Raw genomic sequence first — 18,448 nt, forward strand, 5'->3', positions numbered from 1 at the left:
GCTGTAAAAAAAAAAAGCATAATTGATCGTACTCGCATCCTGCTTTAATCACAGGATTCCGTGACACAAGAAGCAGAGACGGTGGGAAGGATTTCAAAGGTAACAAAAACAGCAGCGAGATAAATGCCATGAAGTCTGGGCAGCTCGATCTATTTAATTTTATTTAAAAGCAGCGAGAGAGAGAGAGAGAAATGATGATGACCCAGGCTTTTAAATCACGTAGTTGGTAAGAGTGTGAAGATGTGCATATGACCGTTACACACCAGCCTCTGTACTCGATATAAACTGGGTCAAGTCACAGGACCTGCAAGTGAACAGAACTACTTTACGTGGAGACCTTAGCCCTATGAAGCATGAGAGGTTTGAATGCGAGGCTGACATATTTCACAAGAGGAAACGTTAGAGGAACGAGTCTCAGCTATTTTCAGGACTTTCCACTTGCGAGTTAAGAGCCAGCATTATAGCTTGCTAACCATGCAATTTCCTATCGAAGTGCTTTTTTTTAAAGGAGAAAAATTGCCACAAGCAGCGAGAATAAATACAGGAGCACGATTGACAACCAATTTTGTGGTCAACAGCCCCATTATTGTCGGGGTGGCAAGATGGGCCCTAGCGGTGCAATTTCCGATACAACAAATAACAACCCATTTTGTCCAAAATCAATGCTGTATTTGTCTCATTGATCTACAGGAATCAAGTCTGTTTAAAATACAGAAACCAAAGTACAGAGCAGAAAGGAGGAAATGGCAGCTTCATGTATGAAGTAACTACAGAGTAAAAGCCCAGATATATAAACACAGACGCTGCTCGTTTTGTCCAGCAAGTAAAACATGGCAAAAATTTACATATGACCAACAGTTTAGCTTAGCAGAGCAGTCCGGTCCAGACCCGCACGCCGCCAGAAACATCTGTTTAAGGATTTAATTTTGCTAAGAGTATCGTTTTCTTTTCAGAAATGTTACCGTGAGATTTTTTGACTCCTAAAATACTACTCGTCTTGTATACAGATTCCATTAAAAACACTGCACAATTACACAAGGTCCACACTGAATAGTCCTTGCCAGCCGCTAAGAATTTCTGCCCGTAATTGTCTGTGATGTGGTTGGTATTTGAGAAATAAAGCCTTGCTCTCTCTGCCGAGTGTCTTTCTTGGTCCGACAGTTGTCTTGCTCTCTGTGGTGATGCAGTCTATTCCAGGTGTGGGGTAATGAAGGGTGTTCTGTCCTCTGTTGCACACAGTGGTTGCTCCCCAGCGTGTGCTGCTGTTAAGTTTTGGATCACACGGCCTTTTGTGAAAGACCTGCCTGTGCTTCTTGCATAGTTGAAGTTGAATATGCTTCTTTGAATTGGAGTTCCAAGCACACTTGCACGTGACACGATAGGAATAACCGTTACAAATATCCAGTGAGCCGTTTCTAGATTCGGAAACCTTTTATAAAGTCTACCTAAGTAAAGAATTTAATTAGCGTGTTCTGCATATCGACAAGAGTATTTACATTTGTACAGGAACCACAAAGACCTCTGCTTCTGCATATCATTGTATTTGTAATAAGGCAAAACAAATTCAGATTTGTACATTGCTCATAATACAGACGTTTTCTTGGGTAAATGAAGGAAAGTCAACTTTTTATTTGGCCTCAAAATGGAACCTCACAGTGGCTTTATTGTAAATTGGTATCTTGATAAATAATACCGTAGTAAACCCTGGGTAATACTAAAATAGTCTGGAGGCTTGCGATCGCCAGTGAAACAGAACACACAAAACTTAAAAGAGCAAACAAAGCCAAATGAAAAGATTACAAATCCGTACAAATTAGATTTCAATTATTGGAAAAATGTACAAACATGATTTCGGAATTCTCTGCACAAAGAAATCTAGAGATTTATAATTGATAATATATTAATTCCAATTATAAGCAATCTTCTGGTAAGAAAGTTCAGACTTTTTTTTTCAACCCCCTTTTTCCCCCAACTGTGCTTGGATTCTATAAATGTACAGCTTTCTCTTGTTTGCAGTGCATTGCTCGAGACAGGATTTTGTACACAGGACCCCTCACTCTTGCCAGGTTCTAAGAACTACCGTGCCTCAACTTCTTTTGGATTGCGAGAGGGGGAGTAGTCTGTGGCCTCTGAATTGGTGAGTGGGGTAGTCCTTCGGGGAGAGGTGGAGCGAGGGGTGCCGGCCGGGACCAGAGGCGGGGGTGCGCTCAACGCCGCTGTGGGTGGGGTTCGGTTTAAAATGCCGTTGTGGTTGGCAGTGGAGGGGCTGAGCCTCGGATAGTGCATTCCGCTTAAGTGAGGCATAAAGGTTGGCAGTTGTGCCAAGTGACTGTCCATGGCTGACGTGTGCAAGGCGTGGAGCCTGGCCCGGTCAAACTCTTCCCTCAGATGCAAGCGTTCCCTCTCGTCGTGCTGCCGCAAGCGCTCGTGCTCACGCCTGGCCTCCAGTAGGTGCTCATGGTTGTAATCGTGAGGCTCGCGGTCTCGGTACGAGCGGTCGTGCTCGAAGAAGCCGGCCGCCGTGGGGAAGCGGTTCATGTGGTCCGCGCGGAGTGGGAATTCCATCCTCCGGAAGTCAAGGCTCCGGTACGCGTCCCGCAGAGGGTCTCGCACCGGATCCCAGGAGAAGCCTGGATGAGCCAGCCGTTCCCGTCCCGCCAGCGGGCCTATGAAGGGCGTCACCATGCGGGAACGGTCCAGCATATTCATATTGTTCATCTGGTGCACGTTGCCCACAGTGATGGGCACAGGCCCCATGGTGTGAGCCAGGGACAGTCCGTGTAGGGAGGGGTGGTGAAGGGGCTCGCTGCTCCGGGCGTGCTGTAACGTGTCCGACCCGATCACCATCACCTCGTTATCCTCCTTCCTCTCCTCTTTTATCTTCACGTCGTTCTTTACCTTCTCGCACAGAGTCTCCGGCTTCCTCTCACTCTCTTTGCTCACAGAGTTACCGAGCTTCAGGCCCTCGCTCAGCACTCGGTTGTATGGGGAGCTGGTCCTCACCACCGGCTTGGCATTCTCCTCCTGTAGCCGTCTCTCGTGGCTCTGTCCTTCCTTCACCGGTGAATGATTCTCTTTGATTTTATGTTCAGTGCCTGGTAACTCCCTCAGGGGGTCTGTGTGCTCTCTCTCCAGCTCCTTTGACCGGTCCCGCTCACTGCTGCCGTGATGCCGGCTCTGATCAGCGCTGCCTCGGCTGTTGCTGTGGATGAGGTTGTTGATTTGGTGATTGACAGGCGCCGAGGCTGGTGACGATCGATTTGAATGTCTGTTTTTATCCACTCCGTCCCTAGGCAAACGGAAAAACAGGCCCGTCACAACACGGCAACCAAACACGTCACTAAGTCTGCATCGAGGAGCATTTCCATCTATGCAAAAGGTAAGCGTGCAGAGCTTGAAAATAATAATATGCATTAAATGCAGTGCCTTATCACGTCGTTGAGACGTCTCAAAGCGCTTCACAGGAATACATTGTAAAGTGAATTTACTGGATAAATTATGGGTGAAACGCGGCGGCCAATTGTGCACAGCAGCGACCCCCAAACAGCCATGGATTGAGGCACCAAATTATATATGTTTTTATTTTACTAACTCACAAAGCGAAAACAAACCAGATAAGCAGCCACTCAGCAGCCAGTGGTTCAGATGAAATGTAAAAGGCAATAACTCTGGGGAATACACCTCACATTGCAGGAACCTCTTAATATTCTAGACTGAAACCCCAAATGGGGTCTTGAGCTGACAGTCGAGGCTGACAATGCGGGGGAGGGAGGGGGGCAGCACACCCTACATTACCTTCACCAAAGGAGCATCTACAAGTGTCTAAGATAGAAGCAAAACTATATTAGGAAGAGGATGTTCTGCGGGAAGATGACAGTCTAGGGCACATCTTGGCTGCAGCGGTGAAGCCGCTGGAAGAGAAGCCAGAGATGCTGGTACCTTTCTTTATCTCGGTCGCTCTTCAGTGAAGTATCTCTCTTCTCCGTCTCTCGATCTCTGTCGTGGTTGGTGACGGAGGAACTGCGTTCAGAATCTCCGGGTTTGGGCCACTGCGGGGGGGTGGGGAAGGACGGGGGCGTTCGGTGAAGCCGGTTCCACGGCTCGTGAGGATTATTGTGGCTCTGTACACCTGGGCCTTCTTTGTGACCAAACATGGCGTTCGAAGCTGAGAGAGAAAGAGAGAGGACAAGGGAGAAATGTAATTTTGTCGACAGGACATATACAAACACTGTAAAAGGTAACAGAAAGTGAAATAGCTACAGATGGTTCAGAAACAAATGGCGTGTCACCGAAATAACTAACGTCTTAAGGAAAGGTTTTGGAAACACAAAGACGAACGAGTGGTCTTTAGGTTTACAACGTGAGGTGTACGCACCGAGTGCTGGATTGCCTAACCCTCCAAAGGCACTGGTGCTGAGGTTGCCAAGGCCACTGAAGGTGTTTGCTCTACTGAATGGATCTGGAGAGAAAGCACAAACAAGAGTGGCTTCAGTGACTGCTGTAAAGCCCCTTTTATTTATTCAGCCGTGAGACTCAGACGGGATTTAGCCGGGGTTAGCGCTGCTCTGACTTTACAAGGTCTCTTTGCACACTGGTCATTCCAGGTTAAACCCAGACAATGAACAGTTTCCTCAGTTTACAAACACTCATACCACACACACAAAACATTTTCAAACGAGTTCAATGGATCTAAAAATACTTCAAAAAGAGTTTTTATTCTTTATGAAAGAACAAGATTGTAAAGTGCAGACCAGGGACATGGTCACGTGCTTGTCAAACGAGGCAAGTCAAACTATTTGGAAAAGTAGGATTTGAGAGATTGTTCATTGTTGGAGTGTTGAAAGAACTTTCCTGTGTTTATTTTTACTTGCTCTCTGAGCGTGAATGTTATCTGGTGTGGGTCTGCTGCCACACTGCCTGACACAGAGCTCCCAATCACTGCGCAGGCCACGGGGGCTAATCTCCTAAGAGAAACAAGCAAGTACTTGTAGAGCAACGGTATCAGTGGCTAACAGGGAAACAACAACAACAACAAAATTTATAGAGCGCCTTTCACGTCCCAAGGTGCAGGAAAGAGCAGGGGCTACACACAGCTTTAATAACAAAGGCTCAATGGGGCAAACAGCCTCCTTCTGTAATGTAACGTAAACTCAAGTTTCCTTACTCCACAAGCTCTTGTTTATCAGGGGGTAATAATCCCTTCAAAAAAATTAAAGTTTTAAAAATGTGGTTGTTTCGCCCATAAAATACAGTCAATTCACTTTACAGTATATTCTGTGAAGCGCTTTGAGACATCTCGAAGACGTGATAAGACGCTGTATCAAATGCAAGGATTATTATTATTACTGTATTATGTTTCTGAATGTGTGGGTGCACTAAACCAACTGTTTTAACAGGAAATCCTATTGACATGAAGAAACGAGCTGAGAAGATTTACTGGAGCTGAATAATGAAAGTCTTGAATTAAAAGGAGAGGAGGTGATTCAGCCGAGATACTACGACACTGTGAAGATACAGCAATGAGACCAATTCCTTCACACCCTTTGCCAACGAGATTATAACTTGTTATCCTTGGGAGTGGTACAGCATACACACAGGGAACTCTCAGGTGCTCCTAAACAAGGTGACGGGATCACTCAACAAAACCCTCTTAGGAATTTGGTAAGAGTGTCATCTAAAACCAAGTTGACAGACACGAAGTCCAAGTTAAAGGAGAGCTTGAATCAGTTGGTTTGCTTTTACCTATGTGTTACTGGCAAAGAGAGAAAGGCAATGGCCATATGTATAAACTTGTTATTTGCCTTGTTTTGGTTTTTGAAGACTTTATTGGGTGGAAAATATGACAAAGTAGCCTGTTTTTTTGTACTGGAGCAAGATTAATAAGGGAAATACGGCTGAGTTAAAGTTACTCAAATTGAACATGTGAGAATCATTTTCTAAAATATTCTGTTAATGTTGCTCGACCTGCTGCTCATTTCCTGTATAATCTGTAAAGAGTTTCACTCCTTATATTTGGCTAAAGCTTTGGTTTCATAAATACTGGCTAAAGATATACACAATATGTACCCACATACCTACACATTCTATCAGTTTCAGATTCAGGGAGTTTCAATTTCACCACCAACGAGCAAGTTATATGCAGGTGGGAACAGCTGAACAATCTGAAGTACTATTTGAAGTGAGAACTTAACAATAATGCTTGCATTTGATTATAGGCCTTAACAGGTCGTCGAGACGTCTCAAAGCGTTTCACAGAATATACTGTAAAGTGAATTCACTGTATATTTTGTTGGTGAACAGCAGCAGCCATTCGGGCACAGCAGCGTCCCCATAAACCGCCTTGGATTGAGTGACCAAATTACTATAATTTTATTTGTTTTATTCTGAAGGGATCGTTAACTCCCGGAAAGCGATCCACCAATTGATTAACAATTGACTAACAACCGGGTTCCTTCTACTTACTGCGAGGTAAACAGAGGCGTGTAGAGAAAGGAAATTTGCCTACGGTTTTGTCGTGGGCAGGAATCAAACTCGGGTCCTCTGGTTTGTGAGGCAAGTGCTTGCATAGGGAAAGAGGGAGGCAATTTACAACTGAAGCTGGTCCTGTCCTCGTCTGACATCAACTCCCACTTTCCCAGTCCCAGCAGCAGTCACAGGAGCGACAGGAGCCTTGCTTGATCTTTCCCTTCCCTATCCCAGAGGCACTGGGAGCAGCTATTGCCCTGGCTGTGAACAGCTAACTCAGCACACAGGCATTATTGGATTTAGTTCAAGCTTGATCGCAGATGAAAAATGGTGACATAAATTGCAGTAATGTTCCATTCCGGCGGCACTTGGGTCTCACCTGCCAGGTGACCGGTGGGCAGGAAACTGTGGGGATGATGCTGGGGTCCGAAGGGACTTGCAGCTGGATGCGTATTACCTAAAAGGCAGAGACAAAAAGAATTGCTTCTCAGTTAAGTGAGGGATAAAGGCGTCTTAAAAAGATGAAAGCAACGATCCGTCAATAGCAGTAACTAGCCACAGGGGGATAGAGATACATAAGGTCATCGCAGTGAATATGTACATACAGTTCACGTTTTCACTAGATCATCACCCCAAGAGGCGGCTTTTTTGTGGAAATGGGATTCCATTGAAACAAAGCCATGGCTCCGATTTCCCTGTGACCGATGGAGAATGTCATTTTCCAATCCACCAAGATTTCAGGCTCCATCTCGCAGATGAGGACCCCAGTGACGGTTTTTAAATGAGATCACTTACAAACTTTCGCACTGCGCAGGACAGCTGCGGAGGCCAGTGCACTGAAGATCCACCAGAGAAACAGGGAGAAGTGCAGCAAAGTGGCAGATTGTTATTGAACACAGTGTTAGGCCGAGCAGCCGGTCATCCATCTTGTGGACAGCTAGTCACCGTTAACACTCCTGCCTCCCGCAGCACTGAAAATAAAGTCAGCACATCCACAGCTCTGCAAGGACTGCAGCGTGGTTCAATATCGCTGAGGAATGTGTCACTTCCACTAGGTTGAGAGATTTATATAGCGGGCAGTTTCTCATCTAGTGCCAAGTCAGTTAACATTTTTGTGTTGCTGTACTTTATTGATTTCCGAGAAGGCATCATCATAAAATATACAGCTCGGCAGATAAGCCGTCAGAAATACAAGATATAGTGCTGGGAGGAAGACCATTTCTGACAATGATTTTTTAAATTAAAATGTCACCTTCATTCTCGATAGAATAAGTCTGTTAAGAGGAGTCTGCAGGAGGCTGAAGGCTGACTGCGCGAACACTGAGCTCACAGATTCACTGGGGTTTGTGAACTATTAACACCTTCAAACCCTGGTACCATTCGCAAACACTGGGCCACAAAACCATCCGGAAATTTGGCTTGTTATGACATTCCTAGCATTTGGTATCGGGACTATTAATGGGGGATTGTTGGCAAGGACATCAGCTGAGGTACGCACCTGTTGTGGAGAAGAGAGGCCTGGCGAGGTCATGTGGGTAGGAGAATCCAGGGAACATGCCAGGGGCCGGGGGCCGGCTGAACAGATCCAGTTTGCCTCCCAGCTCGAGTTTGTGATGGTCCAATGACATCTGTTGCTTCAAGAACAAAATACAGACGTCCATTAGTCACTGATTGACAATAATAGGGCAGTGTACACACAGCTGTACCCTCTATACAAACCATTCTATTGCTGACCCCATGTAGCGACTTATACACGTTTACAGGTTTGACACTGAAAGGAACAACCAGAGAAATTTACAGAAAAGAAGAAGGCCATTATGTCTATCGTGTCTGTGATGCTCTTTTAGAGAGTGACCTTGACAGTCCCATTTACCTGCCCTTCCCTCACACCCTCCAGTAGTTTACCATTTGAGGGTGTGAGGAAAGAGGGAATGGGTTAGAGCTGTTAGCTGCGGTGGGTGGGGGAGCTAAGCAGCCAATGTGTAACACAAACTGTATAATATTGGATTTTTTCACATAAAGGGTGTAAATCTGGAACTCTCTCTCCCCAAAAGGCTGTGGATTATGGCTGGATCCATTCAAATTTTCAAGACTCAGGTGGATAGATGTTTGTTAGGTCAGGGTATCAAGCGACATAGGGCAAAGGCGGGTATTTGGAGTTGATGTACAGATCAATCATGAACTAATGGAATGGCGGAACTGGCTTGAGGGACTGAATGGCCTACTCCTGTTCCTATGATACTAACACGACTCAGTTAAACAGATTCATTCTAAAACATTGAATTTGCCAGGCTCAGTGATAATCCAAAATGAAATCTTACCTTCATTTTCTGCTGGTGATGGTAGATTTGCCAAGCAATCTGCACATGCACGGCACACCATTTACCAGGCTTCTGTAAGACACAAAGATCCCAATACCATCAACTTGTGGAAACTGAAAAAAATATAGACCTAAGGGTCCATTGAAATGCAATGCAAAATATCCCCCACAAAAGCAAACAAAACAATGTGAAATCAAATGTTAACCAAATGCGCTTGCTGCCAAGCTTCAAGTAGATACACATAGATTGGTGAGGTGAAACAGAGTAAAGGACAAATTTGATTACAGTGCGACAGTTGATTAAAAACAGTGAAATATGTAAATGGACATGGAGAGAGGGAAAGAGAGAGAGAAAAAAATGCCTGACATTGGGAAGAGCTGACCTTCGACGACTTTACATCTTTCAGGGAATAGGACACTGAGCACAGGAATGGGAATGTGGGACTTGAAGTTCAGATTTTATAAGAATGCAACTTTGGCTCATTTTCTTCCAATTTGGGCTCTGGGAACCCACAGGTTTACATTTGAACAGATCAGAAAACATCCACCATTAGTCCCACATTTCATCTCCTGCAAAAACTCAGTCTCCTGTAGTCCCTGTAAGACCCTGAAGCCTGACAAGTACTTTAGGAGAGTCAATTTGAAAAAGGTGACATGAACACCTATGGAGTCTTCACATTCTTCCCCAAGTGCCACAGGTCCCTGCATCACTCCTTGTGGCTGTCCTGTGAACAAGTTCAGATATGAAACATGAAAAAAGCCCTATATGGGGTGAGGTTTTCCTGGACAGGCCTTTAACCTTGCCCAGGGAGGTAGGTCCTTGTGAGAGAGGAAGATTGTTTGTATGAGTTGGTGGAGAGCTGGGAACGTTCCACACAAGCCACATTACGGACAGGCTCAGCCCATGCCCTGCTTCTGTAGAAGACCAATAGTCGATGGGATTTTCTGTGTGCGTTGGACAAGAGCATCATCCACACAAGGTGGGATCCATTCTTCTTCATACTCAAAGTGCACATTAGATTCTCCAATCATCATCTCTTCAGCCAAATGGTACTTGGTTGTCATTTCTGGCTGGAATTCGAGATAAGGTCTGGCAATCTGCCTCTCCTTCTGCAAGATTAGGCACTCAGTGACTAGAGCACTCAGCTCAATAATCTCCCTGGCTAAAACCACGTCCGCCAGTGCCATCATTTACCATGTTCACGTCAACAGCTCAAACAACAGCTTGTGCTAGACTAAGTACCATCTCCTTCCAAGGAGAAGTCAGGACTTGTTTCATCTGGGCCACCATGTTATCTGTAGGAACACTGACATTAGAGTGACCCATACTATAGGCTGCAGAGCTCGAACTATGTTGAACCATGAGGTGCACTGTCTGAGCTCTTAGGATAAGAATATCAGACTAAGCAGCCATAGAGGCCGGAGTTGACTGTACTGTGTGCTTCCCTTTTGAGGAAGGTAAGAGAGAAATCAAAGCATGGAAACTCAATAGTCCAGACGAGTGCCCTTAACAGTCAAGAAAGCATTTTAAGCCCCATCCCTCCCAGAAAAGATATTGCTGAAAGCTTCTTTGCAGACAACTGGGTACTATAGATTGGCGTGATGATTGGGTTTCTATAATGGATGGGAGGCAATTTAATAGTCGAGCTTGGGAATAGAGAAGATAATGATTGTGGCAACCAGAGACCTACTGAACAGTGTCCTTATGTCTCTATCCCAAGGAGGTGGAGGAGCAGATGTATTTCAGGTTTGAGCGCTCAGGGAGCTAGATGGAAGTTGATTTGCGTCAGTTTGTAAGGAGCCGGTGGGTGGGAATGGGGCTCGTTTCGGGACCTGGCAGTGGTGGATTTTCAGAAAACATTCCTTCAGGAGGGAATATTCTCTGACCTGCATGGCGTCTATGAAGGATTCCTGTGGAGTCCCTCAGGATTACCAGGGCCTGAACTTATCCCCTGACTGAGATGATACTTACGCCCAGTGGTTTTTGAGGTAGATTTACCCTTTTGAATGGGAGCTGGAAGAAAACAGTAAACACAAATGAAACACTGAACTCTTTGTGGATGAACCTTTTCAACAAAAGATGCTTTTTAAATAAAATTACAATTCGAGCTTTGCACTTAGTACACCATGGAACTCTTTACTGAATTTATGGTCAGTCAGGAGACACAACTTCTTTCTTTCTATCGCTCACACAGATTACTGGAGCTAAACCTCGAGAATAATGCCATTATTTTATATCTCAGCCTCCAGAAAGCCAAGGAGCTTCAATATTTTCCAAAGAAAAGTTCCATTCACAAGGTCCAAATGAATGCACCACGACAGAAATATTAACATGCTTGCGTGACCAGGACAGATGCATGACTGATACAACATAAAGACTGAGGATGGGATCCTATGTACATACAACAAACATATACAATATATACACATACACACCACAGGAAGGAAATGGCCAGGCTCACTAAAAGCGTCCATGTAATTTGGTTGGTTGAACCATACCCCAAGATCACTGGAGAATGAGTGAGAAACCTAATCATCTTCCACGTGCTAGAGTAGCTGATCATTTTAGTTTTAAATGTTACTGAGGTTCTTATCCATCCAATGCTCTCAGATTGGGAGCCAAGACCCCGATCACTGACTGGGTCAAGGCCCAAAACAAGAAGCAAATAAAATTCTGCATCGCGTTGCCCTGGACTACTTACCTGCTATCATCAACAGCAAGACTCAGTATTTTGTTGGCAAAACCTATAAGAACTTTCCTCCCCCCCCCCAAACCCCCCACCCCCACACCATTGGTGCGGCTGAATGCGGACAGCAGGAGCACTCTGGTAACTTGTCCGACAAGCTATTCCGCACGCTTGAATCAAGACAGCACCAGTCTGCAGGTGGCTTGACCTTAGAGGGCGTCACATCTGAGCCCAATCCTTCACACTTGCACAGTCTCTAACAGCGGTTCATTGCATAGCAATCAGGAAGGGCCACCCTGTCTCAGCCCAGAGCAACAAAGCCAATTGTAGCACAGAGGAGAGCTGGACGTCGGGCTGTGTATGTGTGCACGGCTTCACCATCTCTGCCGTTGGCGCAAGCTTACAGAAATCTACTATAGTACTGAAAAGTATAACAGAGTTTGGAAGCAACTAAAGCAGCATCTCTTTTCACTCTTTCCAAATTATTTCTGCTATAATAATTCCCATATTGTGAGCTGCAAATTGAAATATAATAATTCACATGTTTTGTTTTTATAAGAGTTCATGTTTAGCTGCAGTGAGAATCATGAAGTTGGATTCAATTATTCAGGACACAATAATTTCAATTAGTAGATTATTTGATAAATAAAATAATGCCTTTTCATTTTCGTTCTTTTCCTATTATGTTCTGACTGTCCTGATGTGAAGGAAAGGGAGGGCAATTTAAATCAGCCTCTAATGTATTAGCAGAGAATGTTACAGCACAGAAACAGACCATTTGGCCCACATTCTCTGCGTGAGGCACCTCTCTGCTGCTTGCTCCCTCAATACCCTCTCATATTCCACTTTTCAAGCATTTATCTATTTCCCTCTGGACTCTGTTACTCTGTGTGTGACCCTCAGAGGACAGGGTGGCTAAGGTGGGGAGAGCACTGATATTCTGATTTTTATTCAATTGGCTGAAAGAGTGAAATCTGGAATTGAAGGCTTTAAACCCACGGTCCACATCTATGTCTGCAAGCCAGCAAGCGAGAGCACAGGCACCTCAGCGTTCAGAGATCACTCATCTTAAGTGGAAACTAATTCTTCACAGCGTGAAAGTGAGTCAGATATGTGGCCAAAAGGATGGTTTTTGTCAAACAGTCCTCCTTAATTCTAGTAACCGACTTGAAATCGACACCAACTATCCTTGCAATAGCTGGCTTCTGAACAATCAGGCTGTTTGACAATTATGAACAAGTCCCACTGTATGAAAAATACTGGATGAAATCGATGAGAGAAAGTAAGCGGTTTACAAGGTATATTCTTTTAAACGTTCCAGGCTAGATTTGAGAGAAACATGGAAAGAATGCACAACTTAAAATGATGGAAGTAGCTTTACAAAATGATTAATCATTTCCACTTACTCTTATTGTCTGTCTATAGGGGTCTGTCAACTGCGAAGGGGGAAAAAAGACAGAATGTTACATTATTATATTGATAGAAGCAAAATATTAATAAGAACTGACAACATAAAAACATCTAGAGTAAACCAATAATACGGCTGTCAGTGTTTAACGTATTAAATTCCACCCAAAGATAATCACTCTTCGAGGTAATTCAAAGAATTCCTGGCATATATGGATTTCATTTTTTAGCATCAGATACAAATGAAATACTCATGTCACCATCGGTAAAAGGGTAAATTATTCTTTGTAAAGGCTTTTACAGACAGCAACATAATGCAAACATTTTCTCAAAAAAGCTAGGCTAATACACAACACATTATCTGTGTTGGCCATGTGTCACTGCTAATATTCGTCACCAGCTGGCAGCGATACACAGTGCCTCACTGTTGTAGATTACCGAGCATCTTGTCTGTGTTATTCGACTTTACGTTTGAAATACGAGAACTGCACGAGTTCTGAGCTCAAGTACTGGGCTCACATTTCTCCTCACTCTATCTCCCATCTTAGCTGGCTTCCCTGCTTAGATTTGGGGCCAAAATTCCCTCCCTTCTTTGGCTGAGAGTGGGTGCATCTGAGAGTGATGATGTCTGCCATTGTCTCTGAGAGCAGGACAATCTGATCTGAGCACTGAGATCAACTCGTGTGCTATCAGACGACTCTTACAGAGAATGAGATATCCCATTAATACCCTTCTCCTCCACTCCCAGGTCAGCAGTGTAATGTCCACCTTCAGTCCTACATTTACTGGCTTCAAATACTTAAGGTAACACTGGCGAGTGCAGGAAAGATTCAAAACTTCCAAAGAATTTACACACTGCAGAGAGTATTACCCCATGAGAATCCAGTCTATTTTATAAGCAATGACTTTGATTAAAAACCCGCGCACTCTTCCAATTACACTAAAATCACTGGATAATATTAATAATAATCCTTGCATTTGATACAGCACTTATCACATCTTCGAGACGTCTCAAAGTGCTTCACAGAATACACTGTAAAGTGAATTGACTGTATATTTTGTAGGCGAAACGAGGCAGCCAATTCCACACAGCAGCGTCCCACAAACAGCCGTGGGTTGATTGACCAAATTATTATTTTTTTGAAGGGAATATTATTGCCCCTGGAAAAGGAATCCTCCAATCGACTACCAGCCAGCTTCATACTTATTGCTGGGTAAACAGAGGCGTGTGTGTGGAGTAAAGAAACTTGCCTAACATTTCGCTCTGACCGGGAATCAAACTCAAGTCCTCTCGCTTGCGAGGCGAGTGCTCTAATCATTAAGCTACAGGACTTCCAAGATGGTGAGTGTTGGCAAACTATTCGACCATGAAGGACAGTCTAGTTCCATCTTGACTTCATGCTCCATCTACAAGATTAGATTGAATGAAGAAGCTCTTTGATTTGATTCCTTCATTCACAATCACACACACTATGGTGACCTCAGCAGAGATCAGCTCACTCAGTAAAGAGCAAACTCGAGGCCTATTGGTCAGTTCCAAAGCCCTCACCTTTCACTATAATCCCACACCCCATAAAATCTCAATCTTTCTCTCACTTCCTCTATCTGTGTAGACTCAGGCAACTTGGGCCAGAGATGGCAATAACCTCAATGACTTTCTGATGTCATGGTTTATGCTCCAGTATCAACAGAGGCTCTCAAGGGTCCCATTCAATGGGCAGCTCAACAAGCAGGTCAGTAATATAGCTATGGTGTTTACCAGAACTACAGTCCTTTACAGAGCTACTGGGCTAGAGTCAAACACCAACAAGTCTGCAATGTAAGGATGCCAAATCCAGGGTGGTAAAGGATGCTGGGATAAGGCTAGTTTATTTACCCTGGGGTCCTTCTGCAGTAGGGTGTGAGGAACTGCTCCTTGTCTGCTTGCTACATCAATTGGATTGGAAGTCTGGGAAGATAAACACCACAGTCACGTCATTAACAATAACTGCTCTAATCTCCTCAATCACTGCACTGTAGTCAAAGTGCCACCCAGAGTGGAAAAACAGACCAGATCCCTCACTTTCAAGACCTCTCGCTGATCATGGTTCAAATCAAGAAAACACTGAAGAGACGTGTGGCGAGATTTGGGTGAGTCCCAAACAACAAATCCCTGATCTTCGTTGTGTCCGTGGGCAATGTGTGAAGTATGTGTGTATGTGTGTGAGGGTATGTGTGTCTGTGGGGGTGGGGGTGTTGGCAGCTTTGCTCTCATGATCAGGGAGTCTGTTCAGGAGTCTAAGGAGTGGATTACATACCCTTAAACACCTTGATATTAAGCCATTCAAATACTGCATAAAATCAAACAGCGGTTAAATGTTGCATTAATGCAAGCAATCAAAGCAGCATTAAGGATTATATTCACTGTTCTCACTAACTCTCCTGAGGGAAAGATGCTGCATATTTTTCAGATTGGGCAGTGGATCACCAAGGCTATCTCTCTGCATTGTGAACCGGACACTTAACCACCAACCCGTGATCAAGACATCAACTAACGCACTTATTTAGCAAAAGCCGTGCTTTCAGAGAATAGAGTTCTTTCCCAGACTTGTCCAGTAACTGCTTCGTTTGTAAAGCCTGGGGCTAGAGTAAAACCTTGACCCCAGGAAGGCTTCTGGGTCTCTGCTGAGTTTGTGGATCAGAGATGGAAGGGGAGAGGGAGCAAGGCCAATACAACTAGCTACAGTCCCACTGGGCGGTGTTCGACTGGAGAGTGCGGCCTCGCTCCTCTCTCCTCCACACCCCATGCCCCCTCAGTGGAACAGTCTGCCAACACAAAGCAGGAGCGATGAAGAACGGGTTGTAGTTAGTGAGTGAGGCTGACCAACCCCTGTCTGTGGTACCAGCCCCCAGCTGGAGCTCATACCTTCTCAAGAGAGAACAGTAAGTTGGGAGGTGGGGAACAAAGCAAAACAAAGTACAATTCAGAATGTTGTGTCCATATAAAACACAGCTGGAAACACACAGCACTTTTAAAGCCTCCACATTCACATTCTGTTGCACAACTAAATTGCAACGTTAAGGATCCCAAATCACAATTCCGTCACTCCCTTCCTGCTCAGATACCATAAGAATTTGTCTGAGGAACCTTTCTTTGAATGGCATTTCCCGGCAGGATAGTAAGACTCAGGAAACACAAGAATTCTCTACACTCAGTCCTCAAATACAAAGATTATTTTTATGCCTGGATCACTGCTCCCTGGTTTTCTAAATGGCCTTTTTAATCCCACTTTCTGCACCTCCTCCCCCACATCCCTTAGCGTTTACAAAACCCAAACTATTACGTTTTATTAAATAATAGAGGGTTTTAGGTGAGGAGGAGGTTTGTGTGGAGTACCAACACCGGCACACACTAGTTGGGCCGCATGGCCTGTTTCTGTGCTGCAAATCTGTATAAATTCCCATGTACAATAATATTATTACATAAACCTGCAGCTAAAAACTGCTCGAAAATCTATGGGGAAGAAAGGGGACGAGGGAGGAGAAGACGTATTTATAAACTGCTCAAGCTTTTCCTTTAGCAGGTCTGACCTCATTTGAAGCCCTTGATTAAGTTACAGCCTTTCAACCCATTCCCAGGTACTCATTATTCCAGTCAGAACTGGAAGCGTTAGAGAGATAACAGTGCTCATTCCCCGCCGCAAAGTGTTTACTTTACACGCTGTAAATTTATCACCTTGCATTTGGAAGAGAAACATTTTTAAATTGTAATTCATTACATTTGATAATACATGGTAGAAAAATTCTAAGTTTCATTCTGATCTCCTTCCTGTGACCTTGAGCTAAGGGTGTACTGTACCGGCTGTCCATGAAATTGCCATTTGCCTGCACTATGACAGTCAGATAATGGATAACCTGTTATGCCTTTAACTGGCTCCCAGCTCAGCAGAGTGGAGTGCAAAGACAGTGAAATTGACTGAGGTAATCAGTCTCTCCCCGGCTCGGTGACAGACGCTGGGGCCTGAAAAATGGAGGAGCGCTCAGCAGCACCGACCCAGGCAAACTTAATAACCCTGGCTGATCATGGCAGCCCACGGAAAGGCATTGTGCTCAGTCAGCATGAGCACACAGAAGACAGGCCTTCAGGGCAAAAAAATCATCTGCTCTACAGAACAGGGTAATTTGCTTGTTTGAAATGGTTCCTACCATTACAATGCATCAGCCACAGGAGTTTTGACTCCAAAGATGGGTCAAGTATTATTAACCTTTTGCAGTTTACCCCCAGGGCCCTTCTCTGCTGCTGAAGCCGGCATGTAAATTATCTGGAAATTTGCAGATCAAATCGCTCTGCTTTTGACAGATACATTTTTTTCTTGAGTTATATGTGTGGAAAATGCTGTACTTACTGAACCCTGGCCTAATCATAGGTTAACCACATCAATCACGGTGAGGAGACTTTAACCATTTATGGGCGGATCGCACACAGGAAGCAAACAGCAGCCCCAAGTCCTGACAGACTCGCTATCAATTAGAGTGTGTAATTTAACGCTGCTTTTCCTTTGGCACTCTTTGGGGATAGTTGCTTCATTCAAAAGGGCAAAAATATTTTAAGAAGATGTAATAATAATAATCCTTGCATTTGATGCAGTCCCTGTCCACATCTTCAAGACGCCTCAACCAATTCACAGAATATACTGTAAAGTGAATTGATATTGTATTATGGGGTGTAACCTGCTTTGTACCTTTCCAATGCTGCCACGCCTTTATCCTGCCTTATACTGGCCAATGTTCAGCCTAAGTAACCCTGGCTTGCTGGCGCTCAGCATATATAAAGTCGCCTCGTGCCTACCTTAGGCTGAAATGCTCCCTGAAGAGACCCAAAGGGACCTGAATGTGGAATCATGGGCGGCATTCCTGGCATTGTTGGAGCGTACGATGGGAAAATCTGAAACCAACAAAAATACCAGGAATTTCTCTCAACTCCAACTTGAGCTTCCAATGCAATGCAAAGCAGACACAGCCAACCAGAGGCTCTACAGACAAGATTCCGATACTCAAGAACACAAGTATGTGAGCTGTTTACACATGCATGCAATATCTCAGCCAGCATTTAAAAACTGCTTACAACAGGCACTCAACCAGATTCAGGATAAGGTGAATGGCAAAGATATGGTACGAGGTTTAAGACACAATTCAGAAGCGTGAATGTAGCTTTGAAATAGTTGCTCCCTTATTAACATTGGGTCTGCATTCACGCCTACTTTTTCTAAATACATAACATTTTCTAAGCTACTGGCAACAACTCAGGGACAAATCGACAGATGTGAGCAAATGCCTCGTGTTAAATAAGCTTCTCCCTGGGTGCGCTGTGCACATTAAACAGAGCATTAAAAACCAAGGGGAGATATTGTCCAATCTGAAGCTAGAAAGCGCTTCAAAGTTCAAAAGCATTGAGTCAGATCTGGGCAGTTCATTAGAAATGCAAATTGGGAGCTGATTAAATGAAGTGCAGATGTGCAGGAAACCATAATAATAATCCTTGCATTTGATATAGGGCCTTATCACATCATCGCGATGTCTCAAAGCGCTT

The 18,448-nt window shown here is 44.4% G+C and overlaps 1 protein-coding gene across 6 annotated transcripts in view; it reads right to left on the reverse strand.

Moving 5' to 3' along the window:
• Nucleotides 1-647: 647 nt before the first annotated feature.
• Nucleotides 648-18,448, reverse strand: part of fbrsl1 (fibrosin-like 1) — a 387,345-nt gene continuing 369,544 nt past the window's right edge. For 3 of the 6 annotated variants that reach the window (XM_007901761.2, XM_007901765.2, XM_007901767.2), the window contains 10 exons: nucleotides 17,708-17,803; nucleotides 14,756-14,827; nucleotides 12,879-12,908; nucleotides 10,758-10,799; nucleotides 8,787-8,858; nucleotides 7,964-8,099; nucleotides 6,845-6,922; nucleotides 4,376-4,459; nucleotides 3,940-4,165; nucleotides 648-3,289 (listed from right to left, as the gene is read on the reverse strand). In XM_007901761.2, coding sequence (XP_007899952.1) covers nucleotides 2,077-3,289; nucleotides 3,940-4,165; nucleotides 4,376-4,459; nucleotides 6,845-6,922; nucleotides 7,964-8,099; nucleotides 8,787-8,858; nucleotides 10,758-10,799; nucleotides 12,879-12,908; nucleotides 14,756-14,827; nucleotides 17,708-17,803 — 2,049 coding nt within the window. In that variant the 3' untranslated portion in view covers nucleotides 648-2,076. The remainder of the gene's footprint in view (nucleotides 3,290-3,939; nucleotides 4,166-4,375; nucleotides 4,460-6,844; nucleotides 6,923-7,963; nucleotides 8,100-8,786; nucleotides 8,859-10,757; nucleotides 10,800-12,878; nucleotides 12,909-14,755; nucleotides 14,828-17,707; nucleotides 17,804-18,448) is intronic. The other 3 variants (XM_007901763.2, XM_007901762.2, XM_007901766.2) reach the window with 3 other exon arrangements.

The sequence above is a fragment of the Callorhinchus milii genome, unplaced genomic scaffold (genome assembly GCF_018977255.1).
Source record: "Callorhinchus milii isolate IMCB2004 unplaced genomic scaffold, IMCB_Cmil_1.0 Scaffold8, whole genome shotgun sequence".
Lineage (NCBI taxonomy): Eukaryota > Metazoa > Chordata > Chondrichthyes > Chimaeriformes > Callorhinchidae > Callorhinchus > Callorhinchus milii.